At 40.4% G+C, this 26,847-nt stretch overlaps 1 protein-coding gene across 2 annotated transcripts in view; it reads left to right on the top strand.

Moving 5' to 3' along the window:
- ADAMTSL1 (ADAMTS like 1) overlaps positions 1-26,847 on the top strand; it is a 397,281-nt gene that overhangs the window by 339,520 nt on the left and 30,914 nt on the right. For both annotated transcript variants that reach the window (XM_027862672.1, XM_027862671.1), the window contains 2 exons: positions 4,773-4,952; positions 8,076-8,210. In XM_027862672.1, the coding sequence (XP_027718473.1) occupies positions 4,773-4,952; positions 8,076-8,210 (315 nt within the window). The remainder of the gene's footprint in view (positions 1-4,772; positions 4,953-8,075; positions 8,211-26,847) is intronic.

Below are 26,847 nucleotides of genomic sequence, written 5' to 3'. Positions count from 1 at the left end.
AAAGAGATACCTCCCAGAATTCTGTGATTCCTTATTCATTTTTTTCTGCCCTCTTGTTCTGATTATCTCTGAGACACATCAAAGCCAGCATTAAAACAGCTGGATATTGTTCCACAAGGCATCCTAAGGGTTGTTCTTTGACTCAAGCTGATGGCTCGGATCATGCTTTACCAAAAGTGGGTGTGCATGCCAATATCGCCACATCCAAAAGTTCAGAACACAAGTCTATATTCGGGTCAGAATGTATAGCCCTAGCTCCTGTAGAAAAATCCTTTAAATAAAAGCCATCAGGAGAGAAGAGCTCATGAATAAATCAAATAACGATTTTCTGTAGAATTTCTCTTCAATGGGAACCGTTGCTGTTGTTGCCACTACTGCCAAGAGGCTGGGATAGAGGCCATGTGCTGATAGGTGCCGCTAAGCCACAGCAGATCACCCCTCTGCATAAAAAAACAATCAGACGGTCCTTTTTTTTGAAAACTATGGAGACAGCCTCAAGCCTTTTCTCTATTTTTAAAAAATATAAACGCCATTCCATCCACTGACATAGCATCTCTCTCCTGATGTTTCCAACCCACTTTATAATACATAACAGCCAAGTCAACTGGATGTCCCATTTTATGGGTGGGGGTGAGGCAACAAGTCATGAAGTAATGGAGGTTAGATGTTAGAAGATCACCTAGTCCAACCACCTATAAACAGATGAGGAAACTGAGGCCTGGAGAGGGAAAGTGTACTTGAGAGGGAAAGCATTGTAGGAGTGAGGGTCTCTCATACAAGTGGCAGTGTGAGCGAAACACAAATAAATAGATAGGACTGTTTCAAGATACACAAAGGTCAATATTTAAGGTACTTGTGACAAATAAAAGAGTAAGAGTAAAGCTTTCAAAACCTATTTTTGATCATCTCTATAAAAGAGATACCTCCCAGAATTCTGTGATTCCTTATTCATTTTTTTCTACCCAATTTTTTTCTTGTCCAATGTCACACAATTAAATAGAGAAGGCAGAATTTCAACCCAGGCTTCTTGATTTTAAATGCAGTTTTCCAAATTTGTTAGTCCAATGCTTTCAAGAATCCATTTTATAACATATAAATGCCATGTTCTGTTGACAGTCTGAATGACCCGTTTTACAAACAGAGATGACATGTATAAGGTGATGGAAGTTACTCATTCTTTTATTCATTGAAATACTAAATTCAATGAAGAACTTCTTTTGTTCAGAAGTTTGTGGGAGGTACTGAGGGAACATATAAAGATAAGCAAAATTTGAAGTCTCTTCAAGAAGCATACCATTTAATTGGGGATATAAGATGCATGCTCAGATAACTATAACACAATGGAATTTGGTAACTACGTAAGAGACATACAAACACATCGTCATGAATATTCTTAAAAGGAAGAGAACACTTTTCTCTGTGGGGTTGAGGAGGGGTTGAGGAAGGCTTAATGGAAGAGCTGGTACTTAAGTTGCACCTTGATGGATTTCAGCAGGCAGATGTGATGGGGGAGAACGTAACAGGCCAAAAGGAAAATGTGAATAAACATATAGAAATGTTACTGATGAGATCCGAAGCAACATGGTATGATGAAAAGAACCACTGGAATAAAATAAAAAGGACCTAGGTTTAAATCACAGCTCTGCTCCTTGCTCTACCCATGTAACTGACCATGGACAAGAGACTTCCATTCTTTGATTCTCAATGTCCTACTCTTTAAAATGAGAGTTGAACCAAATGACTCCTAAGTTTCCTTACAAGTTCTAAATCCTAGGACTTTCAGGAATGGATGCAAACCAGGTGGAGGTGCTAATATCCAAGCTGTACTGTGTTCTCCTCACCTAATAATAGTTCATTCATATAGACACTATAAAGCACTTTAAGACTCATTTGGTTTTCACAGCAAACTTGCAAACAAGATATTATTATTACCCTCATTTTACAGATTAGGAAACCAAGACTCAAAGAAGTTTGTGACTTGCCCAAAGTCACACAATTAGTAAGCGTCTGAGGCAGGATTCAAACATACTTCTTGATTCCAAGTCCAACACTGTTTTCATTCTTTATCTATTTCTCTTTGTGGCCAAACCATGCTATCTGACATAATGAGAAATCAGTTTTACAGCATGTAATCTAACACATCTAAATCTATAGCTTTGGGATCTCTCTGGAATTAAGAATATGGAGAAAGGGATTGGGGTTTCGGGGGGCACTGCTATGAAAACAGGCATGCCTTCACAAAGAGAGGCAAACATTGGTCCCATGCTCTAAGTGAAGTCAGGTTGAGAGCTGAGGTCATTTGTTCATTCAAAAAGCATTTATTGATAGAACCAAAGAACCATCTAGGCAGGCTCCCTTGTTGTGAATCACATGCTCTTTGGAAGTCATTAGTTCCTCAAAGGGAATAAAAGCTGAAAGTCCAGACCCCTTCCTAAGTGGAGACCTATACAGTCCATGTAGAAAAGGACAATTCAAAGCCCAATAAAAGAATTGGCTACAGATGGTATTCTTTTTAGGTGACCTCTTTTTTCTTGTTTTTACCGGAGAGAATAAGGCCAGGGACCTTTGTTTGCAGCTTACTTTGCACAGTCATTCCTCTCCTAATTGGTATTAAGTTTTTCTTTTAAAATTTAACTAAAAACTCAAAATACATCTTGAGCTTTGGTATAAAGGTTCTTTCCTTCTAAGATCAAGTCGTTATTGTTTAGTTCATGTAATGCTCTTGCTCTCCCTAGTGGTGATACCTGAAACAGCAGGTTCTCCCACTCAACCTCACCTGTTATCTGTCTATATGTGGAGGAGACATGCCGGTCAGACTTCTCAAATAAACACGCGGGCCATTTGATTGCAGCAAATCTGCATGAGCTACTGATGTGAGGGGACTCTAGAAAACTGTAACTACTCATCCCTTTACGGGGAAAATTCCCTCTTCCCCAGCCAACGTGCTGGTTCCAGGTGGTTTTGATTCCATTATGATTCATCAGCAGAATAAAAGAAGAGAACAAATCAATCTTTTGCCCAGGTGATCAGAGGAGAGATCTCAGATGTGCCAAACACTTGGGCTGCCCATCTTCAAACCAGCAAGTGGAGGAAGGAAACACAGACTAAATCAAGAGCAGCTGCCAGATAAATGGGTGAACACACACAAGGCAATGAGGCAACAGCTCCCAACAAAGAGAAGCGTTATTGTCTGAGAAGAAACTCAAATCTGAGGAGCCTGAGCAGCCAGGACCTGTTATAGATTGGGCAAAGGGAAAGTTCACTATTTAGCCCCAAATGGGACCAATAAATATTTGTTAAAGGAAGGAAAAAAAAATAAGCAAGCAATGGGTAGAGGGCAGTATGGTATTTAATTCAATATTTATTCAACACCTATCATGTATAAAATACTGCTGGGAAGACAAAAGCAAAAATGAAACAGTTCCTGCCCTCGTAGAGCTTATATTCTCCTAAGGAATACAACGCTACGTATATACAAAGTAATTTCAGTGGATGGATCTGGAAAATCTCACATAGGCGGTGTCCCTTCAGCAGTATTTTGAAAGAAGCCAAAGATTCTTCAAGGAAGGTATAAGGAAGGAGCACATTTCAGACTTAGCAAATTATTGCCCTGACCAAAGTAATAGAGTCAGGAGATAGAATTCTTTTTTCTTTCACAGAAGACAGCATGTTCATCATATAGAAATACAAAAAATAAATGCAAGGTAATTGGGGGAGGGGAAGTACGAGCATCTGGTGTAATCATGAAAAGATTCACGGGTGCTTGGGTCAAGCTTTGAACGAAACTAAGGATTCTAAGACATGGAAGGAAGGAGGCGGTACAGGACAAGCATGGTGAGAGAGGGTGGGGGGGGAACCTGGGCAAAATCTGACAGTAATTTATGAAGTGCAAGAAGGTCAGTTTGGCTGGACCACAGAATGTGTATAAGGGGGTGGGGGATGGTAGTAATGTATAATAAGCCTGGAATGATTGGTTGGAAACAGGTTGTGAATGATTTAAAATGCCAGACAGAGATGTTTATATTTTATCGTAAAGGTAGTAGGTAACTCTTGGGGTTTGTTTCATTTTGTTTTGTTTTTATAACAATTTTTCTTCCAAAGAGCTCAAGGTGCTCTTAGCCAACCACCTCATTAAAATATTAATACCACTTGTGTGCTGAAGCCACCTCAGGAAAGCCAATTGTTAACTTTTGTTGTGAGCATGTACACCTTGGAATTTGGCAAACACTACAAATTAGGGCTCAATTTACTATTTTGTTGATTGCTTACACTTAAGAAAGTGATGGTGAAAATGTTGATGATGCAAATTAAATTTAGAAGTGGGTTATGGATACATGTTTTTGGAGAGTCAGTTGTTAAACATTTTTCAGCACACCCTTAATTATAACTCTATGACTAGGGGGTAGCTACCCCCTTTAATAGGAGCCCCAAAAACAGACCCTTCCCCCATAAGAACTTTTAAAAGAGTTTCATATTAAGAGTATAAACAGGGTGACTGTGTGATAGATAGATATACTGTGTGTATTATTTATGTATTGTTTCTAACTTTCCACTTCAATTTCCTCATAGTTAAGGACACCTCCCCTTAGTTCTTTGTTGAAGTAAATAACTGCACAGGCATTTTGAGAGAATCTAGAGAGAAGTTAAAGGAGTGACCCTGCACAGGCAATCGGGTATCAAGGGCAGGCTCTCTCTGGCTAGGTGACCGTGAATGCCTCCTTGTTCACCTGCTCTGCATTTTGTGTTCATGAGTTTATTTTTTTTCTTCCTAGGTGTGCCTGAAGTAGAAGTCACTTGGTTCGGGAATAAAAGCAAACTGGCTCCCCTTCACCACCTGCACGATGGCTCCCTGACGATTACAAATGTCTCCTTTTCTGATCAGGGGCTCTACTCCTGCAGAGCAGTCAATCTTCATGGAGAAGTGACCGAAAACACCCAGCTAGTGATCCTAGGTAAACAAACACCTGCAAGGTCAACTGCCTGTGGACAGGATTTCAGTTGAAAGCATCCACACCGGCTTCCCCTCCCTCTCTCCGTGCTCTCACCAAACACAGTCAGAGTAACCTAAACTTCCCCTAACTTCTCCCTTGCCCTGGACAGTCAAAGGATGGAAAGAATTTAAATATATGGTTTTACAGTAATAAGATTTGGAACATCAAGGAACAGAGACTTGTGCTCAACCATCTTAGACTAACTGTAATATTTGCTGAATAACATACAAACCATTAGGGCATCCTCATTCCCAAGAGGAGAGTAAAGACAATGTGTGCACATATGATGCACAGCCAAATGCTGGGTTGAGTTTCCATCTTTATCTTCCCCAGTAAAAAGAAAGCTACATACATAACTGCTCCTGGATGGACTAGCTAGCCAGGCCTATAGAGTTTTGTACCCAGTAAGGCAAAGGGAGTTAGAGACCCTTACAAATACACCAGTCAAGAATAGGTCAGATGAAGCTCACCAAAATCCCTTCAGAGTTAGAGGCTGCACTTATGGACATGTCAGTCACCCTGTCCCTACCTTTATGTCCCCACTTCCTGCTCTGGCTCAGAGTGCTGATTAAATCAGCCTGCATCACAGATAAAAGTCCCTGACACAGGGGCAGTTAGGTGGCATAGTGGATAGAGCACCAGCCCTGGAGTCAGGAGGACCTGAGTTCAAATCCAGCCTCAAATCAGACACTTGACACTTACTAGCTATGTGACCCTGGGCAAGTCACTTAACCCCAATTGCCTAAAAACAAACAAAAAAAAGTTCCTGACATCAATTCATGTCTAGGGCCTACTAGAGTTGTCAAGTAAACGCCACGTCTAACACACCTGCAGTTATCCAAGGGAAATACAGCAATAAAAATGGTCTTATATTTACACACATACACACGTTAATTCAATACTTCAAGAATCTGTTTTACCATAATTTCATTGGTTTCACTAACACAAATTGCAACCTCTTTGTAACTTAATAGATGGTCGAGAGTTGACATGATTGAAAAATTCATAACCAGGCAGTCTACCTGGAAATAAGGCTCTCTGGATCTAAGCCAGGCTAGCTGCTTGGATGATGGATGCGATGGATAGACAGATAGACAGACAGATATCCTCCATCACTGGGTCTTTAATTCAATTTGGTAATGCCTAGCAGAGCTTGCTCTACCAGTAAAGTCTTTAAGAATCCAGAAGCACCTCCATACCATAGTAAGGTCTTAGCTTTAGTAGAGGGCTATACCTATGTACCTACCCACCTACAAATAGGGCTATTATTAGAATGGAAATGATTTAGTATGAGAAAGAAATAATTTAGGCTTTAGTTTCGCCAAACTGCTGGTGTGAAGTCTCTGCTCACTCTGGCTTCCAAAAGACTACTCATGGTAACTCACCAAGTGCCCCAGTAGGGTTTGCAGCTCACCAGCGACTATATAAGCCCCAAATCATCTCAGAAAGCAACAATAACTCAGTTCAGTGAAGGATGAAGTTTACTTTGTGTTCAATTTCACAGTCATGGGCTGAGCTTCTAGCCGGACGATTGGACTCAAAAAGCCGTTGAGCCCAGAGCCTGGGTGGGACCATTACCCCTCACTGATTTATGGTACTTACTGATGGAGTTTTCCTCCCTAATAACACTTCCCCATCACTTTCTACTAATGGAGAGATGAAAGATTAACCAGGGTGTGTAGCTGCTACTGTAGGTCTGGTAATGAAGTGTGTACATTCTGTGAACTTGTGTTTAGCACTACGGTGCCATTGAAAAGCGGGTGAAAAGACTGTTTGGGGAATGTTACTTCTTCCCCACTTTAATCAAATCTGACGGAAAATTGCTATTTAAATTCTTACTCCAGGGCATTTTTTTTTATCAGAAATAACCTTGGTTTATTGATCACAGTTCATTCATTATTCTAGGCACTTTCTGAATATAAAAAGTGGTTTCATTTTCTTTTTTTAATCGTTTAAAACCAGTTTAAATTTTTTAAGTGGAATTTTTTTTTTCAAAAAGCTGAGACCTAGTGCCAACTATTGAGACTCAAGAGGTTTGTTTGTAGTATAATAACACAGACCTACATTCATTCAGCAAACAGTTATTGAGGACTCACTGTGAGCTCTATAGGCATGGGGCAGGAGGCTGAACATAGAAGAAACATATGGTATAGCTCCCATCATAAGAACTTTTAGATATAACATAAAGCCATCTTAAAGCTTACAAAGACACTAAGACTTTTGGGATACCCTGTATTTCAAAGAATTTAAGGAGGGGAAGACTTGGGCTTAGGTTGGTGATACCATTAACTGACGTGTAGAATTCAGAGAATTTTTGAGATTAATGGGACCTTGAAAAGCATCTGGTTCAACCTCCTCATTTGACAGAGACACAGAATGGTTAAATCACTTCTCCTTGGTCATTCAGCTGTTAGTTACAAAGCAAACTTATTTCATTTCAGCTAAAATGTATTAAATACTTAACAATGTGCAAATCACTGTGCTAGACTGAGAAGACAAAGACAACTCAGTCATTTCTCAAGGAACTTACATTCTCCTGAGGGAAAGGGTAGGACATGAACACAACAAAGCATAATGCAAGGTAGGGCATGATGAGGGCAAAGGAGAGATCTGAACAGTGTGCTGCAAGGAAATTTGAGGAAGGAGTGTGTTCCTGGCATAAAAGCAGCCTGCTCAAATGCCCAGAGGTGGGAAATGGGAAGATGGCTAACTATTAAGTTTTCTAAAGGGAGTTTTTTGCTTATAAACACCGCAAGATTATCCAAATATGGTTTGATTGACAAAAACTCAATTTGTGTTTTCAGAAACACATTTTTTGGCGCAAAGTAAGGAACATCTGTACAGAAATGTGCCCAATTCTCAGAAGCAGCCTTGTTTTTTCAGGCATAGTATATTAAGCCTGTAACTCAGATCCCAACCCCAGTGGAAGTGTGGATGTCTCCTCTAGAGAGGTGCCTCTCAGAAGCCAGCAATAGAAATACCTTACCTTTTAATACTTAACCTCTTCCTCTTCCCCACCACTCCTAAAGGTAGTAGATTTTTAATGTTTTAGCCAGCTCTGATTCATCATTTCCCTGCTCACAGATCCACCCCATCCCCCTTCTGAAGAGGAAAACATGAAGGCCCTGCTTTCAGCCAATGGACCCAACCTTCCCTCTGTGCTGACTTCTCCTCTGGGAACACAGCTGGTCCTGAGTCCTGGGAATTCTGCCATCCTTGGTGAGTTAGTCCAGTCTTCTGAAGCTCTTGGCATAATTCCAGGACTAGACTGAATTTATGGAAAGAAGGACTGTGTATAGGCAAGAGGGAGGGAGGCAGCAACAGTTGGGTAGCAGGAAATCCTCACATTGCCTAGAGAATCCAGACTCACCCAGTGGAAACTTTTGCTAATTTTCCACGAGGTAGGGGCAATTCTCAGTCTGGCCTTTAAGTTTGTCTAGATTCCAATACAACGCTGCTCAGACTCCGACATGAGTTTCTACACTCCAAGGTTCTCTCAGAGTACGGGGTTATATTTGACTGCAGTGTGAAGACTATGCATACTTTTCAGGTCAAGAATAATCTAGGCATTATTAGCTTGTAAACAAGCCTGCCCATTTCCCACTGACCTTCTCTCCTCTAGGATAGTGCTAGAAAAATTAGCAGCACCATAGATAAAGGGATATTGGTTCCTGATTACATAAGCCTATAATATGCCCTGCCTTTCTTGGAACACCCAATACGACCTCCCTCTTATGAGATGCTCAGTGGCCTCTCAGAGTTCTTGAAGCCCTCAGAGTTGAAAGTGATTCTGGCACCACAAGGTAGGCAGTTCTACTACTTTGCTAATTGTTTTCCATTTCTGATAACCTTCACTGGCAGGAGACTTCAATGGCACTGGCCATGTTGATATATTTGTCATTCAACTGGGACCCTCTTATATCTCATGACCTGGTTAGAAGGGGAGGATGATGGAATCTTCTTAGCCTTGTCTTTATGATTTCCAAAGGGTATGAAGGGGAAATAGGACTCTCTCAGAATTTGACAACCCACTGAAATGAGAACCTCTACTCTCCCTTTATAATTGGGGCCAGCCCTATGTGGCCCAGCATTCTAGTGGTAAATGCCAGGCTCTGTTTTCTAATTTCAGGCCTGTAGGAACTACATACACATCACATTCTCACCAGCTTCCCTCCCTTAGATGTACCAATCTCCACCCAGGAAGCATGAGAAGCAACACTGCCTCTGAACCTCGAAGTTCTAAAGGACTTCATTTTACAGATGAGGAAACTGAGGCAGACAGTAGCTAAGTGACTTTCTGAGGGTTACATAGAGTTTGGATTTGAACTCAGGTCTTTCTGACTCCAGGCCCAAGCTCTATCCACTGTGCCACCAGAAGTCTCCCTTCAAGCTTAATAACAAAATCTATGATGACCCTCATTCCCTACCAACCAGGCCCTCTGTGGTTAGATCCCCAATCATACACATAAATGAGAATCTAATGACATAGTCACAGACCCAGCATTACTAAAGCACAACCAGAAAAGGTCATTTTCAGTTTTTCTTTTTAGCTGAAATTAATTATGAATCTCCAAGATATATCTAGAAAAACCCAATTTTTAAAATTGTGATTTGTACAATAAAGTAATATGTAATAATAACTTTAATTTATAGAAGACTTTAACACTAAGAAAGCATTTTCTTCAAAATAACCCCATGAAGTAGGTAATCTATGTATTATTTACACCCATTTTATAGATGACAGAACTGAGGCTGAAAGAGGTAAAATGCTTGCTCTCTGTCACATAGCTAGTATGTCAAAGCAAAATTGGAACCCAGTGCCCAAAGCTCATTCCATTTTGCTACATTGCCTCCCTGTGTGGATCTGCTTTATTTTCTATAATGGTTGCAAACTTGGCATTAACTGCTGGCTTTGTCATATGCATCAAAATCCATATAAAAGCATATGGTTGCACATTTCATTTAGACTGAAGATAGCAAATTCACTTTCTAATGAGCCCTATTTCAAATTCATGTGTACATGACAGATTTTTTTATTTTGATTCAACACTTCCCAAGACAGGATTTATCACACAACTAATTGCCCTGCTTTTGTGTGTGTGTGTGTGTTTTTCCCTTTCTGGAGGTTCAATCACTGTCATCGGCCACCATGGCACCATTTAGTCCCTTGGAAAAATGAACGTATATGCACTGTCCCAAAATAGCTTTACTTTCTGTCTCATATTCTGGAATAATATTTTGTCTCCTGCTAGCCATGGGCAATAAGAGTTTATTGTGGTTTATGTGGTGACATTCCAATGCTGCTTTATAGCTCTTTGTTTCCTTATGCTGGTGTTTAAATCTAATAGTTATGGGACATCTTAATACCCTAATCTGTAGTCAGCCCTGCTCCATGTAAACGAGACAGTGAGTCAGTCTCCATAAAAAACCCTGCATGCAAGTACCTGAGAGGCATGGACTCCTGCGGGGAACGTCACCACGTCTCTGTGATTTTAGACATAGGCCATGATCTATATGCTGTGTGCAAATGGATTGGGAGATGATGTCAGGTCACAGCTCTTTGAATACCTTCAGTGATTCAAGATGTACCAAGACCTCGTTATTACATTCTTGGAGCGGGCCTCAAAGGATGAGGAAGATTTGCATAGGCATAAATGCTCCATTTGGGGAAAATGATGCGAACAAAGGAAAAAAGAACAGGTCTCTGCATGAGTGCACTAGGGACAGGAATTAGACGAGTCTGGCTGAAGTGGGCAACCCTCGTAAGGAAGTACAGGAAGTCAGAATTAGAAAGCTAATGTCTAACTGGGGCCCACTTATGGATGGTCTTGAATACTAGCCCAAGGATTGGCAGGTTGCTCTGTAACCAGTGGTGAACTATTGAAAATTATATAGCAAAGTGATATGATTATCAAGGGAACGTGATCTGCTGTAGAGAATGGACTGGAATATAGAGGGAATGGAGTCCTGGAAACCAGTTTAAAGAATCATAAGTTTTAGAGCTTGCGTAACAGATGGGAGAGAACATGGTATAATAATAATGGCCAGCATTTATTTAAGATTTGCAAGATGCTGTAACGTGTTATCTCATTTGATCCTTAAAAAAACACTACAACGTAGTTGCTGCTACTATTCCCATTTTACAGATAAGGACATCTGCCTTGTCCAGGGCCATACAGCTAGTAAGTGTATGTGGTAGGATTTGAACTCAGGGCTTCCTGACTCCAGGTCCAGTGCTCTATTCAGAAAGAAGACTGGACTTGGAGTCAGGATAAGCCAGAGTTTGAATCCTGCCTCTGACACTTAACTAGCTTTGTCCGTGAATGTCCATGAATAATCCACTGAAAATCTCTCTGAGCCATTTACTCATCTGTAAAAAGAGGATAATTAATCCTGTAGATCACTTATCATGAAGTTGTTGTGAAATTCAAAGAACAGCAGATAGGGAATGAGATGACCTGAGTCCAAATCTGGGCTCTGCTACCTACTACTTAAAGGACATTGGGAAAAAAATCACTTAACTTCCCTGGGCCTCTGTTCCTTCATCTCTAAAATGAGAGGGTTGGACCAAATGCCCCCCAAGGTCTCTTCCAGCTTTAAATCTAAGCTACCATAATCTAACGCTTTTAAAATGCTGTTTAAATGACATCTATTATTATTATCTATTTCAACCCCCTCATTTTATTACCGAGGAAAATTAGGCTCAAAGAAGTCCAATAACTTGCCTCAGATCTGTGTCTTAGAAAGACCATTTCGGAAGCTACATAGGTTGGATTGAAGAATTGAAGACAAAAGGATCAATTCAGAGGTTATTGCCAATACCACTAGGGTGGTAACTGTTAACGGAGAGAAGACGATGTATGAAAAACCTCCTCCCATGTGGGTAATGCATCATTAACAACCACTCTTGGAGTCCAGCCTTTCAACCAGTTTAGATCCGTCTAATTGAGTTCTCCTCTAATCCATATCTCTCCATGGTTTCCACGAGAATAGCATGAGATGCTTTGCTAAAGTCTAGGCAAACTACGTCCTCTGCATTCTCCTGATCTACTAGTTTAACAATCCTGTCCAAAGAGGAAATAAGGTTAGTCTGGTATGGTCCGTCCTTTAGCCACGCTGGCCCTTTGTTATCATCCTCTTCTAGATGTTCTCCAACTGTCTCTTTAACGATCTGTTCTAGAATTTTCTCAGGAATTGAAGCAGAGCTCACTGTCCAATAGTTTGACTCTCTTCCCTTCCTTTTTGGTTTTTTTTTTTTTTTTGGTGAAATTTGGACGTTTGTCCTTTTCTGCTCATGTGGGAGCACTCTCGCTTTTCAACATTCTTCCCCATATCACTGATAGAGGCTCAGCAATAACATGTGCCGGGTCATTTCCTAACTAACAGTGTCATCCGTGTGGACCAAGTGACTCAAACTAAGAGAGCAGCCGTGTGTTCTATGTCAATTCCCTGTTAGTCATTTGTGTTCTGTCATTTCCAGCACAGGCCATCCTCCTTGGCAAAGAAAAAATAATGGAGCAGCTCTGCCTTCCTCAGTTGTCAGTTATTCTCTCATCCATCCCATGCAAAAGTTCTATCTTTCTCTTCCTTTTTCTTCCAATGTTGCTTTTTTAAAAATTATTTATGTTTTTAACAGTTTTTAAAAATTTTGAGTTCCAAATTCCCTCCTTCCTACCCCTCCCCCACTTACTGAGGACACAAGCAAAATAATAACAATTATATATATGAAATCATGCAAAACATATTTCCATGTAAGCTGTATCACAAAAAGAAAGAAAGAAAGAAAGAAAATTATATTTCAATTTGCACTGAGTTCATCAGTTCTCTCTCTGGAGATGAATAGTATTTTTTTTTTATCATGAGTGCTTTGGAATTATCTTGGATCATTATTTTGATCAGAGTAGTCAAGTCTTTCACAGTTGATTACCATTACAATATTGCTGTTATTGGGCACAATGATCTCCCAGTTCTTCTCACTTCACTTTGCATCATGTCATATAGATCTTCCAACTTTTTTTCTGAAACCACCCCCCCCGTTTCTTATAGCACAATAGTGCTCCATCACAATCACATACCACAAGCTGTTCAGCCATTCCTCAACTGATTAGCATCCCCTAAATTTTCAATTCCTTGCCACCACAGAAAGAGCTGATATATATGTATATATTTATAAATGTGTATGTGTGTGTATATATATATGTGTGTGTATATATACATACACATACATATATATACACAAATATATATAGTACATATAGATCCTTTTCATTTTCCTTTGATCTCTTTGGGGTATTGACCTAATAGTGGTATTGCTGGATCAAAGGCTATGCACAGCTTTATAGTTCTTTGGGCATAGTTCCAAATTGTTCTCCAGAATGACTGGACCAGTTCACAACTCCACCAACAGTTCATTAATGTACCTGTTCTCTAGCATTTGTCATTTCTAATAGGAGGTGTTTTAATTTGCATTTCTCTAATCAATAGTGATTTAGAACATTTTTTAATGTGACTATAAATAGCTTTGATTTCTCCTTCTGAAAGCTGCCTATTCATATCCTTTGAACATTTATCAACTGGGGAATGGGTCTTATTTTTATAAATTTGATTCAGCTCCGTATATATATATATGTTTGAGAAATGAGGCCTTTATCAGAGAAACTTATTGTAATAAAATTTCTATATTACTTCATTGTCTGTGGTACCTTTTAGCAAAATGTAGTTTCCCTGATTATCTCTTAATTAGTTTGATTTTTGTTTTTGCTTTGTATGAGATCATGATTGCTACCCCTGCCTTTTTTACTTCAGTTGAAGCATAATAGATTTTGCTCCAGCCCTTTATTTTAACTCTGTGTGTATCTTTCTGTTTTAAGTGTGTCTCTTGTAAACAACATTTTGTTGGATTCTCATTTCTAATCCATTCCGCTGTTTCCATTTTATGGGTGACCTCATCTCATTCACATTCATGATTATGGTTACTAACTGTGTACTTTCCTCCATCTCATTTTCTTCTATTTATTCTTCTTTCTCTTTTTTTATGTTGTCCCTCTCAAAAGTCTGTTTTGCTTCTGACCATTGTCTTCCTTAATCCACCCTTCCTTTTGTCATCTCTCCCCTGCACATGTCTCTCATCCCTTTCCCTAATGGGTAAGAGAAATTTCTACACCCAACTGAGTGTGCATGTGTGTATTCTTCCTTCTTTGAATCAGTTCCAATGAGAGATGTTCAAGCATTGCCCGCCACTCTCCCCACCCCCTCACAGTCCCCTCCACTATAAAAGTTCTTTATTGCATGTTTCTTTTATGTGAGAAATTTTCCCTATTCTGCCTCTTCCTGCCTTCTTCTTCCAGTGTGTATCTCTTTCTCACCCTTTCATTGGGGGTGGGGGGTGTCATCCCAGCATAACTGATTCACACCTGTACTCTCTGTCTATTTATACTCCTAACTGCCCTAACAATGATAAAGATCTTAGGAGTTAGATTATCATCTTGGCGCATAGAAATGTAAACAGTTTAACTTTTTTGAATCCCATGTTTACCTTTTTATGCTTGAGTCTTGTGTTTGAATGTCAAATTTTCTATTCAGCTCTGGTTTTTTTGTCAGAAATGCTTGAAAGTCGTCTTATTAATTGTCCATTTTTCCCCCTGAAGGATTATACTCAGTTTTGCTGGACAGGTTATTCTTGGTTGTAATCCTAGTTCATTTGCCTTCTGGAATATACTATTCCAAGTCCTCTGTTTCTTTAACATGGAAGTGCTAAATCGTGTGTGCTCCTGATTGTGGCTCCACAATATTTAAATTGTTTCTTTTGGGCTGCTTGCAATATTTTCTCCTCAACCTCAGGGCTCTAAAATTTGTAATATTCCTGGGAGTTTTCATTTGGGGATTTCTTTTAGGAGGTGATTGGTGGATTCTTTCAATTTCTATTTTACCCTCCTGGTCTAAGATACCAGGGCAGTTTTCCTTTAGAATTTCTTAAAATATGATATCTAGGTTCTTTTTTTTAATTATAGCTTTCAGCTAGTCCAATAATTCTTAAATTATCATTTTTGCAATCTATTTTCCAGATTGTTTTTCCAATAAGATTTTTCACATTTTCTTCTATTTTTTTTCATTCTATTGACTGTTTTATTGTTTCTTGATGTCTCACAGAGACATTAGCTTCCACTTGCCCAATTCTAAGTCTTAAGGAATTATTTTCTTCAGTGAGTTTTTGTACTTTAATTTCCATTTGGCCTTTTCTGCTTTTTAAACAGAAATTCTGCTTTTTAAGGAGTTATTTTCCTCATTGAATTTTTGTACCTCTTTTTCCATTTGGTCTATTCTGCTTTGTAAGGAGTTCTTTTCTTCAGTGAATTTTTGTGCCTCTTTTACCAAGCTGTTAATTCTTTTTTCATAATTTTCTTGCATCACTCTCATTTCTTTTTCCAATTTTTCCTCTACCACTCTTATCTCTTTCTTTTACTCTTCCAGAATTTTTCGTTGCGCTTGGGTCCAATCGGCATTTTTCTTTGAGGCTTTGGTTGTAGTTGGTTTCATATTGTTACATTCTTCTGAGTTTGTGTCTTGATCTTTGCTACCACTGTAGTAGTTTTTATAGGCAAGTTTTTTTTAAATTTTTTCGCTCATCTTTCCAGCCAATTTCTTGACTTTGAATGTTATGTTAAAGTTGGCCTCTGGTCACCTGGGGTTGGGGAGGCACTGTTCTGAGCTTCTGACATTTTGTGCTGCTCTTTTGAGAACTAATTCTGGGGGTCTCCAAGTTTCCAGTGCTTCCAAGGCAGTGTTAACCTGGGAGAGATATGTGAAGACTGCTCTCCTGGTCTGCACTCTGGTCTTTACCCAGAAAAATCTCCTATCCCCCTGCAGTCACAAGTGCTAACACTCCTCTCTGCCCTTGAACTGTGACCCAGAACTGAATATGGACAATAGAGCTGCTAATCATCACCAGTTGGACCCAGTATCACCAAAGGATCCCCTGTAATCTCTTTCTGACCAGTTGTCTGACTCTCTTACAATCTCTGGGCTGAGAGCTCCTGAAGCTGCTGCTGCCACTGTTACAACCACCTACAGGGCCTGCTGGTGCTGTGCTTTGTGCCGTGCTGTGTATACTCCAGGCTGGCTCCCACTGTGGCTCACAGACCTCTCCTGCCAACCTCTTGAGTTGTCTTAGCCTGGAAAAATGTCTCACCCCGACCTTTTGTTGGCTCTGCCATTTCAAAACTTATTTGAGGCATCATTTTAAAGTTTTTTGGAGAGGAATGTTGGCAGAGTTCACCTGGGTTGCCTCTACTCTGACATCTTGCCCCAATGCTTTTTTTTTTAATTTTGTTGTCTTTAGCTTCCCTCACCAGGTGAAGCTCTTTTTGAGCTTTAGCATTTCTGACACAATTCTTACCATGCCAAACTTATATTCATCTTCTGTTGCTTGGGCTTGTTTCCATCTTCTGTTCATTTTTTTAAATCTAAGTTGGCTGATGGGTTCTCTGTACATCCATATAGGTCTCTTCAGAAAAATCCAATTTTTTCTTCTCGTTAAACTTGTTTCTCTTTGTGTCTTCAGAATTTTATTCTTCAACATTTCCTATCCCTCTTGGGCTGGAATGCCCTGTCTCTTGAATCTGTGGGATCCCATCTATCTTTCCTCTGGATACATTGAAATGTTTTCACAAAATTTAGGTACATGCTAGATTTTGCCCAGATTTTCTCTCCTCTGTCACAAATTCTATGAGAGTGATAATTTCCACCCAAACTTCCCATTATTTCCAACCTCTCCCCATCCCCCAGAAAATAGTTCCTGTTTTCTAGTAAGAATCATATCCAGAACAGCATTTCAATTGTTGGTTCTTCCTATAAAGGATAAAATTATCACAAAGGCAGCCTGTGCCTGTGCTTATAATTTTTTTCCCCAAATCCTTATCTACTTCCTGTTTTTCTGAGGTAGTCTGCAGTATACATCAATGACAAAATTACTTCTGTTCCTGCCTTATCTGATCTTTACCCAAATATTCTCTGCCAGATTTTCCCCCTCTGGTTCTTCTCTTTCCTTATGTAAGCATACCTTGTTAATATACAACCCTCCAACTCCCCCTTTTACTTACCCATTTCTTTTGAATAAATTATACTCACAGAGACATGTTCTACCCTTGGGTTTCCTATCAGGTCTCAGAAATAACACATAGTAGGTGCTTGATAAATACTTTCCAAACAAAATTGAATTGGCACCTGGAGTTTTTGTTCTCTTTGTATTGATTTGTGCCAATGCCAATATTATTTCCTCCAGCATGACTTCAAAGGCTTTGGGTCAACTAAATCTTGAGACCCAGCCTTCAAGAACTGCTATTCCAGCAACACCATCATTGTAGCACATATTTCTAGCACAACTTAAGGTTTACACTTTCCTCACAACTCTTTGAGGATACTCCCCACATCCAAGAACCATATAATGCCACAGCTGGAAAGACCATTTTTTTAAACCAATGAAACCTATGTTTTCATTGATGTAGAGAGCTCTTGGGTAAGGAATTACTCTGTACCCCTCTGCCACTCGAAGTCTTAGAGAATTGCTTGGGGCCCTGAGAAGTTAAATGACTAGTCACATCAGAGAGAAAATGGATTGCTTTCTTATTTGCTAGCCATCTTTGTTGCAGAGAACCCACTTTTGTAAAATTGGTGAATCCCAGTGCCTAGAGTGTTCAAAACATTTTATCCTTCTTCACTGAGTGTTTATGGAAGGTTCTCATAGGAGAAGGAGGAATGGATGAGTTGCAATCTGTACTAGTGGAGAGTGTAGCTATATTCTTGAGTTCATTGCTTGATGGAAGCAGTAAAGTCTATAAATCAGTTCACTTCCCTTCTTGTAGGGACAGAAACCAGGACATCTTATAGCAGATGGTACTAAATGATCTCCTAAAGAGAGACAGAAAATGCTATGTTTTCAGGTGAGAGAGACACTCTCCTCATGTTGCCTTCACTGTCTATTTCAGTAAGCAAACCAATCAGCAGCCTGCCAGGAGAAATAACTGCAGTATGCACGTGTCATGCTGGCTACATAGAATGCCAAATGGTACAAGCCACTCTCCTCCTGCCATGTGATTTACAGGAAGGAGAAAAATTCATGCAGTCATTCAGCGCTGAGTTTGCTGAGTAAAGCCTTTCAGTGAAAGGAGCTTATTGTGGCTGGACTCTCTCCCCAGTTGGGGGTTCAAGGGGTCAGAGCCAACATATACAACAGCCTCACTCAACAGCATCAACAAACTCCCCGGGGCAACGCGCCCAATTAGATCCAAGACATTCCATGTATAACAACTCCACTTGCAGCACGCCCAACCAGCGGCAAGGGAGAGACAGTGAGGCTGAGTCCCACATCCAGGAAACTCGGTCTTGGAGAGTTTTGTTCATGCTGGCCAAAGTCTTCTGGTCATTTCCTTCAGTAACGCTGAAAAGGCTCCAATTTGCATAGCATTTGGGGGCCCTGAGGTGAATTCTGCAAGGTATCTGCTAACCCAGCAAGAGATAATTTTGCTGTCCTGAGAGATTAGGCAAAAAGGTAAAATTTTATTTTTTTTTCCCTATCCAGAGTTGAGGTTGCAGCCTTGGACTCCCCTGCAACCAGAAGTGTACTAGCAAAAACTCTGTGGCTAGGCAAAATGTGCCCAGACCCACAGTCCCAGGGCGCGGCCCCATGAAGAAAAGCAAAGAAGCAGACCTCTTAAAATGTGCTCTTTGCTACCAAAGGAGAAGGAATAGCAGAAAAACATTCAAACACACATTTGAAAACCATAATTAAATGTAACGAACTAGGAACTTTAAAGTTGGAAAGGATCTCAGAGCTCATCTAAACCCAACTGCCTCATTTACATGAGACCCAAACAGAAGTGACTTCTCCAAGGTCACACAGAAAGGAAGTGACAGAGCTGAAATTCCAGCCCAGGGCTTCTGGCTCCAAAACCATTATTCTGTCCACCGTACCTTGACTACTAATTTATTTTAACTTCTCTTTCTCTTAAATAAAAAAAAAAAAAAGCTGGGGGCAGAGTGGAGAATGTGTGAGCTATCTGTATGCATGCTGTAAAATAACGAAGATCATACGCTGAATGTAAGTTCCACGGGTTCTTTACACACTTTAAAAGATTCAGTGGGATAACTAACACATTAAAAATAGTATGCAAAAATATCTTAAGAAGCAAGGACACTGAGTAAAATCTAGTAATATAAAATATCATATCAGGATAAATACAACGTCATACATCATTGGACCTTTCAGACTGCAAGTCCCATAGGCATTTTAAGCTCAACATGTATAAAAATGGATTATCTTTCCTCCCAAACCCAGCCCTCCTCCTAATGTTCCTGGTTTTTGTCAAGGAAAAATCCTTTCAGTCATCCAGGTTCACAAAATGAGAGCCATCATCAACTCTTTGCTTCAGAACCTCATCATCTCTCGCCAATGATTGCGATAACCTCCTAATTAGGCTCCTCGCCTTCTGTCAGTACACCGTCCAACCCATCTACCACACAGCTGCCGCAATGATAAAATACAAACTCCTCTCTTTGACATTGAAAGCCCTTCACAACCTGGCTGCAGCCTATCTTCCCGGGCTTATTATACACCACTCCCTTTCCTGAATTCTATGTTTGAGCCAAACTGGCCTACTTACTCTTCTTTGCACATAACTTCCTATCTCAATCAGCCTTTACACTAGCTTCTTACCCCTCCTCCATACCTAACATGCCTTCCTTCTCCACCTCTGCCTCTTAGAATGCCTAGAATCCTTCGGTGCTCAACTAAAGGGCTACCTTCTGCAAGAAGCCTTTCCTCCCCCGACCCCTAAAGTTCCCTTGTATCTGTTTTGGGGATATTTTTCATTTATTTAAATGTACATATAGGACCACTGCAGGCCATGTCTCGAATCGCAGACTGGCAGGTTGGGTGCAATCACCCCAGGCAGTGACTACTTTCTCATTTTCAAGGTACTCACTGCTAAAACTACCATCTTTGACCTCTCTCTAGTACACATATCTTTATTAGTCATCTAGTAGAGAGAACTATCTCAAAGCAAAGGCACTCACTGAAACAGCGAGGTAAAAACAGTAGCAATAAAACACTCTCCATCTCCCCATTAATCTGGGACTCATTCTTCCACAAATCCAGTACTAGTGTGATGAGTGGATCCATGCAAAGTATACATCTGTAGTAAGGCATAGGGAACACACAGGGCCAAAACAACTCACGCTGACACCAAAGAGATTCAATACCCTTTCTCTTTTTGGGATGTCTTAATGCCACTCCACCCCAGGTGGAGTGTCTCTATTAAGCAGGTCACTCAGATTGTATCCTTGAGTCTATTTTTCTCTACAGCCCAACTCTCAATTGCTAGGGTTCATTCAATATTAAATCCATGGTTAGCTCTCTTCTCTGCTGCTCCCTTGGAACTATCTTCACTGACTCGTTATCTAGAGACTGTGTCTTATTTTTCTTTGACCTTCAAGCATACAGCCTATCCTCGACCAGCCGATACTTTCACACTTCATAAAATGGTAACAAAGTGAAAACCCATTTTAAAAATTCATTTGACATGTTAGGACAAGGTTGTCTTTGTTACCTACACCTTCTGTGATTTCATAAGCTTGGTTGGGGATGGGAGTGGGGAATCAAATATCTGAGATGTCCTGACCAACTCTCCTTCATTACATGTATATGTTAGTTGCCCCGAACAACATGTAAGCTTTTTGAGTGTAGAGACTACTTAGTTTTTGTCTATTTCCCCACAGACCACCATAATGTCTGGCACATAGTGTATACTTAATAAATGCTTGTTGATTTGATTAAAGCACAATAAGCAGTAATAGTGCAGTAATGGCCCTTGAGCTCATGCCATTGGAAGACTGGTTAAAGAAACTAAGAAAGTTAAGCCTGGAGAAGACAAGACTCAGGGACCTCATATTGTTGATGTTTCATATATTTAAAGAGTTCTCATGTGGATGAGGGGTTACACTTGTTCTGCCTAGCTCTCATGGGCAGAACCAGGAGCAATAGGAAGAAGTCTTAGAGAGATGAACTAATGATAGAAGGAAAAATTTTCTAAGAATTAGATCTATCCAAAAGTAGAATGAGCTGCCTTAGGAGATAATGGTTTCCCTCTCATTAAAGTTCTTTATGCAAAGGCCTGATGACCATATGTTAGGTATGTTAGTAGAGTGATATTTTTTGGGTATAGGTTGGGTAAAGATGTTCCTTGTGACTCTGAAATTCTGTGATCTGAAAACAGGAGCATTTAGGAAATCAGGCCATCCGTGTCAAATCCTTTTGGTTTATTTGTATGTGAAGCACCATGTCTTGGAAGAGCCTTCAAGCTAGCATTTTGTTCTGCAAAATCTTATTTGGTAATTTAATATAACATATCCATATTTCAGTAATGTGGGAGGGATCAGGAAAATTGTTAAGTAGGACAATAGACAGGTCATTGTTACTCATAACTATGTTTGCACTTAGGAAGAGAAAGAAGAGGCCAGAGACCAGTTTAATACTAGTTAAAGATGTGAGATAGCTTTTGTAGCATATTAGAAAGTGGTATTAAGCCCCATCTCTTAGAGCATCTTAGTCTGGCATTCAGGGCTTACCATAATATGGCCCCAATCTACTTCTATACTCTTATCCTCCACTACTTTCCAACACAAACCCTACACTCCACCATAACCGGTTTCATAGTTTCCATAGTACCTCGTATGCATTTCCCTCTCCCTGCTTTTGCTATTCTCCCCCCCTTTTACTTCCTAAATCCTGCCTATTTTTCAAATCTCAGCTCAAGTCCTACAACATCTATAAAGCCTCTCCCATCCACCCCCGAACTCCTATAAAACCCACTGAGACAGAATTAGATGGGGAAATTCAGTCTGCTAGGTGGGGAGGGAAGGCAGAGGACAATCTGCCTCCATAGGGTACAGTCATATCGGGAAAAAGGCAAGCCATTCTCCAGAGCCTGCAGTATGGCTGATGATTCCCACTCCAGAACATAGGCAAAAGAAGGAGAGCTAGCAGGAAGGGGAATATGGCAGTTGGACAATGCAGTCTCAGGCAGGAACTAGAACCCTTCAAATGATGCCATATGATACAGAGCTGAGGGAGAACCAAGAAGTGAAAGGGCAATGGGGCACAGGTCTTCAACAGAGCAGAAGTACCCCCTGCCTATTATAAACATCCTTTGGCAAAATCAAGTCATCCCACACTAAATAGAGCTCTGAAAACCCATCCTTTTTAAAAGGTAGTGTTAGTTACCATTTTTATGTGTGTCCTGTCTCTTCAACTAGAACATATGCTTCTTGATTGTAGGCCAACTAGTAGGTACTCAGTAAATGTCTGTCACTAGAGATAATGATTTTAAATGAAACCATGTGTCCCGGGGTTTGGATCAGATGTCGTGCTGGAGCATTTCTATCTCTAAGCTCTAGTATGGCACAGGTTTAATTATCTATTACCTCTGCTTTCATTTCTCATCTCAACCTGTCCATTTCCTAATTATCTGAGTACATGTTGGATTAGGGTGTGTCCTGAGCCTATTTACAGAGGAGTGAGGTGACGATTGATGAATATCTTGGGCCACCTAGGTTAGAAAGCCATTTTTCACTGTGAAGGCTCCAAAAGGCTAACTGATCATTTCTTCCTTTCCAAAGGAAAATGTGAGACCTGGGAGGCCAGTGTCTATCAAAGGTTATGTCCAAAGTAATCTGTGGTGGAGGCCTACCCTGCTGAAAACCTGCAGAAAAAGTGATACAAGAACCTAGCTATAGTGAGACAAAGAGAATGCAGAGGGTGGGAGAATAACAAGGTACCTGCCCATTTATTTTCGAAATGCTGAGATATGTATTGGCATGTTTCCTCATCCATACTGGAAGGATAAATTTCCATGACATGATAATAGTGCATTTTAAGATTCCCCAAAGCTTCTAGCCCCAACCACAGCGTGCTTTATAACTAAGCATAAAGCCATCCTTCTTGATCAATGTGTTTGGTTGCTTATGTTTGTACTTTTGTTACTGGTTGTTTTTGTCTTGTTTTTTAAACAAAATGCACCCTGGAGAAGAGAAATTCTAGAGGGGTTGTAGGAAGCACTATAACACTCAGTATAAAATCAAAAAAGGATCTTGGACAGCATTTATGAGGAAGCCACAGGAAGACATGCAGAAGTTTTCTTGGAATGGTGCTCACATCCATAAATTTAGAAAGACACCAGAGCAGAAGTGACACTTAAAATAGTTGGCCACTGAAGTCAAGGCAGTAAATTTTCCCTGCTCAGCCACTGTTCAGGGCCCTCACTGGTATTCAGACAAAATCTTTTTTTTTTTTTTTTAAAAGATCCAGATAGCCTGGAAATAGGGATCTTGAGAAGAAAATCACTTGCACTCGCTCTATCTTTTGTGCATTCTCTGGCACAAGGATATGATTCCCAGGCTCAAATGCCCTCCCCAAAATGTCCAGCTAGAATGCAGCGGAAGATTTGCTGTCAGGAAAACCAGGCAGGTATTGAGATGCCATCCATGGGGAAATGAGGTACTCCATGCCCCTGTTCCCCAGACAATCTGTTGCCATCATAACTGGCTCTACCATCATTTCAAAATGAGAAGTCATGTTCACATAGTGGCTATTCCTACAAGCAATGATGGTAGAGCCAGCTATGGTGGTGTGTTAAAAGTTAATTATGGTAGAAAAAGTGTGGTTATGACGAAAGGCATGACAAATTTTGCAAAAGGAAAAAACAGATGATTACTTGTTGAAACCTCAGGCTGGGGCTTCATGCTGTTGAGTGGGTGGGTTGGAGGAAAGGATTTTGTTTTCCCCAGAGGATAAATTCTATTCCTCCCTCTCTTCATTTTCTACTTTGTTATTTCCCAAAGAATTCTAGAACAAAATCTTGACAGCCATTTTGATTATTGATACAGTAACAGAAATAAAATTATAAATCAAGTGTTTACTGAGTACCCACTACATTGGCACTATGTGCCAACACTCTGCCAAGCACTGTTAGAAGTTACAGGAGAAACCTAAGGTATGGATAGACCTGGACCTTGGCATCTAGATTTAGATAAGACAGATGTCCATGAAATAATTAAAGTCCAACATAAGATAATTTAAAACCAAGTAAAGAGTGAGTTGGTACTGATAATAGGAATTTAAAAAATAGAGAGATTGGGGAACAGAGTAGTGGGAGAAAGCTTTATGAAGGAGCTGGAACTTAAGCCGAGTGTTGAAGGATAGATGAAATTTAAGCTCAGAAGACAGGGGAAAGCATCTTGGGAAATAGCAAAAGCATGAAGGCAGGAAAGCCTGGTATGTGTGAGGCACATTGATGAGAGCAACTTGGCTGGACTACAGGGACCAAACTTTCCTCTCTTTTTCGATAATTCACATTTTTCTGGGATTTAATGTCTACAAAGCACTTTCCTCACAACAACCCTATGAGGTAAGTGAGTCAAGTACTAGTGTTCCTATTTTACAGATGAGGAAATTGAGATTCCAGGAGATTGCCCGGGTCACAAAAATCTGAAAGGTCAGAACTGGTCATTAAAATCCAGGTAGGACTCCTGACTCAAAATGTGTTTATCTTTCCACTGTGCCAGATTTCCTTTGCCAGCAGAGGATTAGCTTGTAACCAACTGGCTTCATTGTTAGCATAAAGAGTTACAAATAATGGGACCAGTGTTTGAATGAAGAAGCATTTTAAGTACTCATCAGGTGCCAAGCACAGGAGATACAAATGCAAAAACAAGAGAGCCCCTGCCCTGCAGGAGCTTACATTCTAAGAGGGCAGGCGTTCTTAATCTGTAGTCCACGCACTTAGATGGAAAAACAAAAATACATCTTTATTTTTAGAAGCTTCCAACCACAATTTAGCATTTTCTTCCATCATGAATGTAGGCAACAAAGCATGATACTGAGGAGTCTGTAGGCTTCACCAGACTGCCCAAGGAATGGGTCCATGGCACAAAATAAGGTTAGGAACTCCTGTAACAGGGAGAGCTAATGCAAAAGGGGAATGGGCTATGGATAGGTGCACTGGTTTAGTTACAACAGTGGGGAACCTGTAGCCTCGAGGCCACATGTGGCCCTCTAGGTCCTCAAGTGTGGCCCTTGGACTATATCCAAATTTCACAGCACAAATCTCCAATAAAAGGACTTGTTCTGTGAAGTTTGGATTCAGTCTAAGAGCTACCCTTGAGGACCTCTACAGGTTCAGATGTGGCCTTGAGGCTGCAGGTTCCCCACCCCTGGAAACTTTAGGAAATCACTGGAATAGTAAGTGGAACCATAGAGGAGTTGATTGTTACACCCTTTCCAGGGGCAATAATGGTGACAGTACCATTTTAATTATAAGGAGGTAGACAAGGAGTATATGGAACGGCAAAGCAAATAGCAAAGGCCAATGGTCCAGAGGGTGCAAAGACAAGCAGGACTGATGCAAATAAAATGGTATGGGTTGGCTAGATAGTGGGCCAGATGACACCCATTGTAATCAGGACAGGCATGTGCCATTCCTACAAGCACCTATATATTACCATTTGCCAGATGTTGTAACCAGTTTTCCCTGGCACAGGTAGCCTATTATTTGGAAATGCATTTACCAGTGACTTTTGCTAAGAAAGGAACAGTGTATAACTCTACTTCAAGCAGCTTTCTCTTCTTCCATTCTTCCTACATTTACACTTGACTAGTCAGCATTCTTTTTATATTTTTTTAAGACAATTGGGGTTAAGTGACTCACCCAGGGTCACACAACTAGTAAGTGTTAAGTGTTTGGCCTGAGGTCAGATTTGAACTCAGGTCCTCCTGACTCCAGGGCCTGTGCTCTATCCACTGTGCCACCTAGCTGCCCCTTTACATCCTTTTTATAAAAGACCTTAATCTGCTGAAGGCAATCATGAAGTCATCTTCCTTAGGTTACATAGGCCCATAAATGTTGGTATGGGTATGTCTATCACAATTCCTAAAGTTCCCCAGGCTTGAAGAGTAGCTCATCTGATCTATTTGTCTTGAATTCTGTATGAGTATCCCAGAAAAATCCTTTGAGGAAGAGAAGAGGCAATCATGATTACATCTGGGGATCACCACACTCAAAAATAGGATGAAGGGGAGAGTTAAGCCTCTGAATGAGAACTACAAGGCTGTGCTGCATTGATATTTAATTTACTGAAAATAGAACACACACACACACACACACACACACACACAGCAGCTACATGGCACAGGAGATAAGAATACTAGGCCTGGAGTCAGGAAGACTCATCTTCCTGAGTTCAAATCTGACCTCAGTCACTTACTGGGTGTGTGACCCTGGGCAAGTCACTTAATCCTGTTTGCCTCAGTTTCCTCATCTGTAAAACAAGCTGGAGAAGGAAAGAGCAAACCACTCCAGTATCTTTGCCAAGAAAACCCCAAACAGGATCATGAAGAGTCAAACATGACCGAAACAACTGAACAACGTGTGTGTGAGTGTGTGTGTGTGTGTGCATGCGCATGGGCCCGCACGTATACACACACTCCTCATAAGTCAAGTCAGTAAGCATTTTTCAAGTGTCTACAGTCATGGAATCACAGAGTTGGAAGAGACCCCAGAGGTCATCTAGTCCATACCTGAATAAGAATTCCTTTTATAACATACCAGACAAGTGGTCCACCAGCCTTTGTTTGAAAACCTTTAGTGAAGAACTAATTACCTCCTGAGTCAGGCTATTCTGTTTTTGGATAGGAGTATTAGGAAGTTCTTCCTTTTAATTTCCAAGTATCAATTCTGTCTCTGCCCCCTTGGGCTAAATAGAATAAGTCTCATCCCTCTCCCACACACAGTTCTTCAGATCTTCAAAA

The sequence above is a fragment of the Vombatus ursinus genome, unplaced genomic scaffold, assembly GCF_900497805.2.
Source record: "Vombatus ursinus unplaced genomic scaffold, bare-nosed wombat genome assembly UNPS02014770.1, whole genome shotgun sequence".
Taxonomy (NCBI): Eukaryota; Metazoa; Chordata; class Mammalia; order Diprotodontia; family Vombatidae; genus Vombatus; species Vombatus ursinus.
This window is presented reverse-complemented; position numbering and strand designations above follow the sequence as displayed.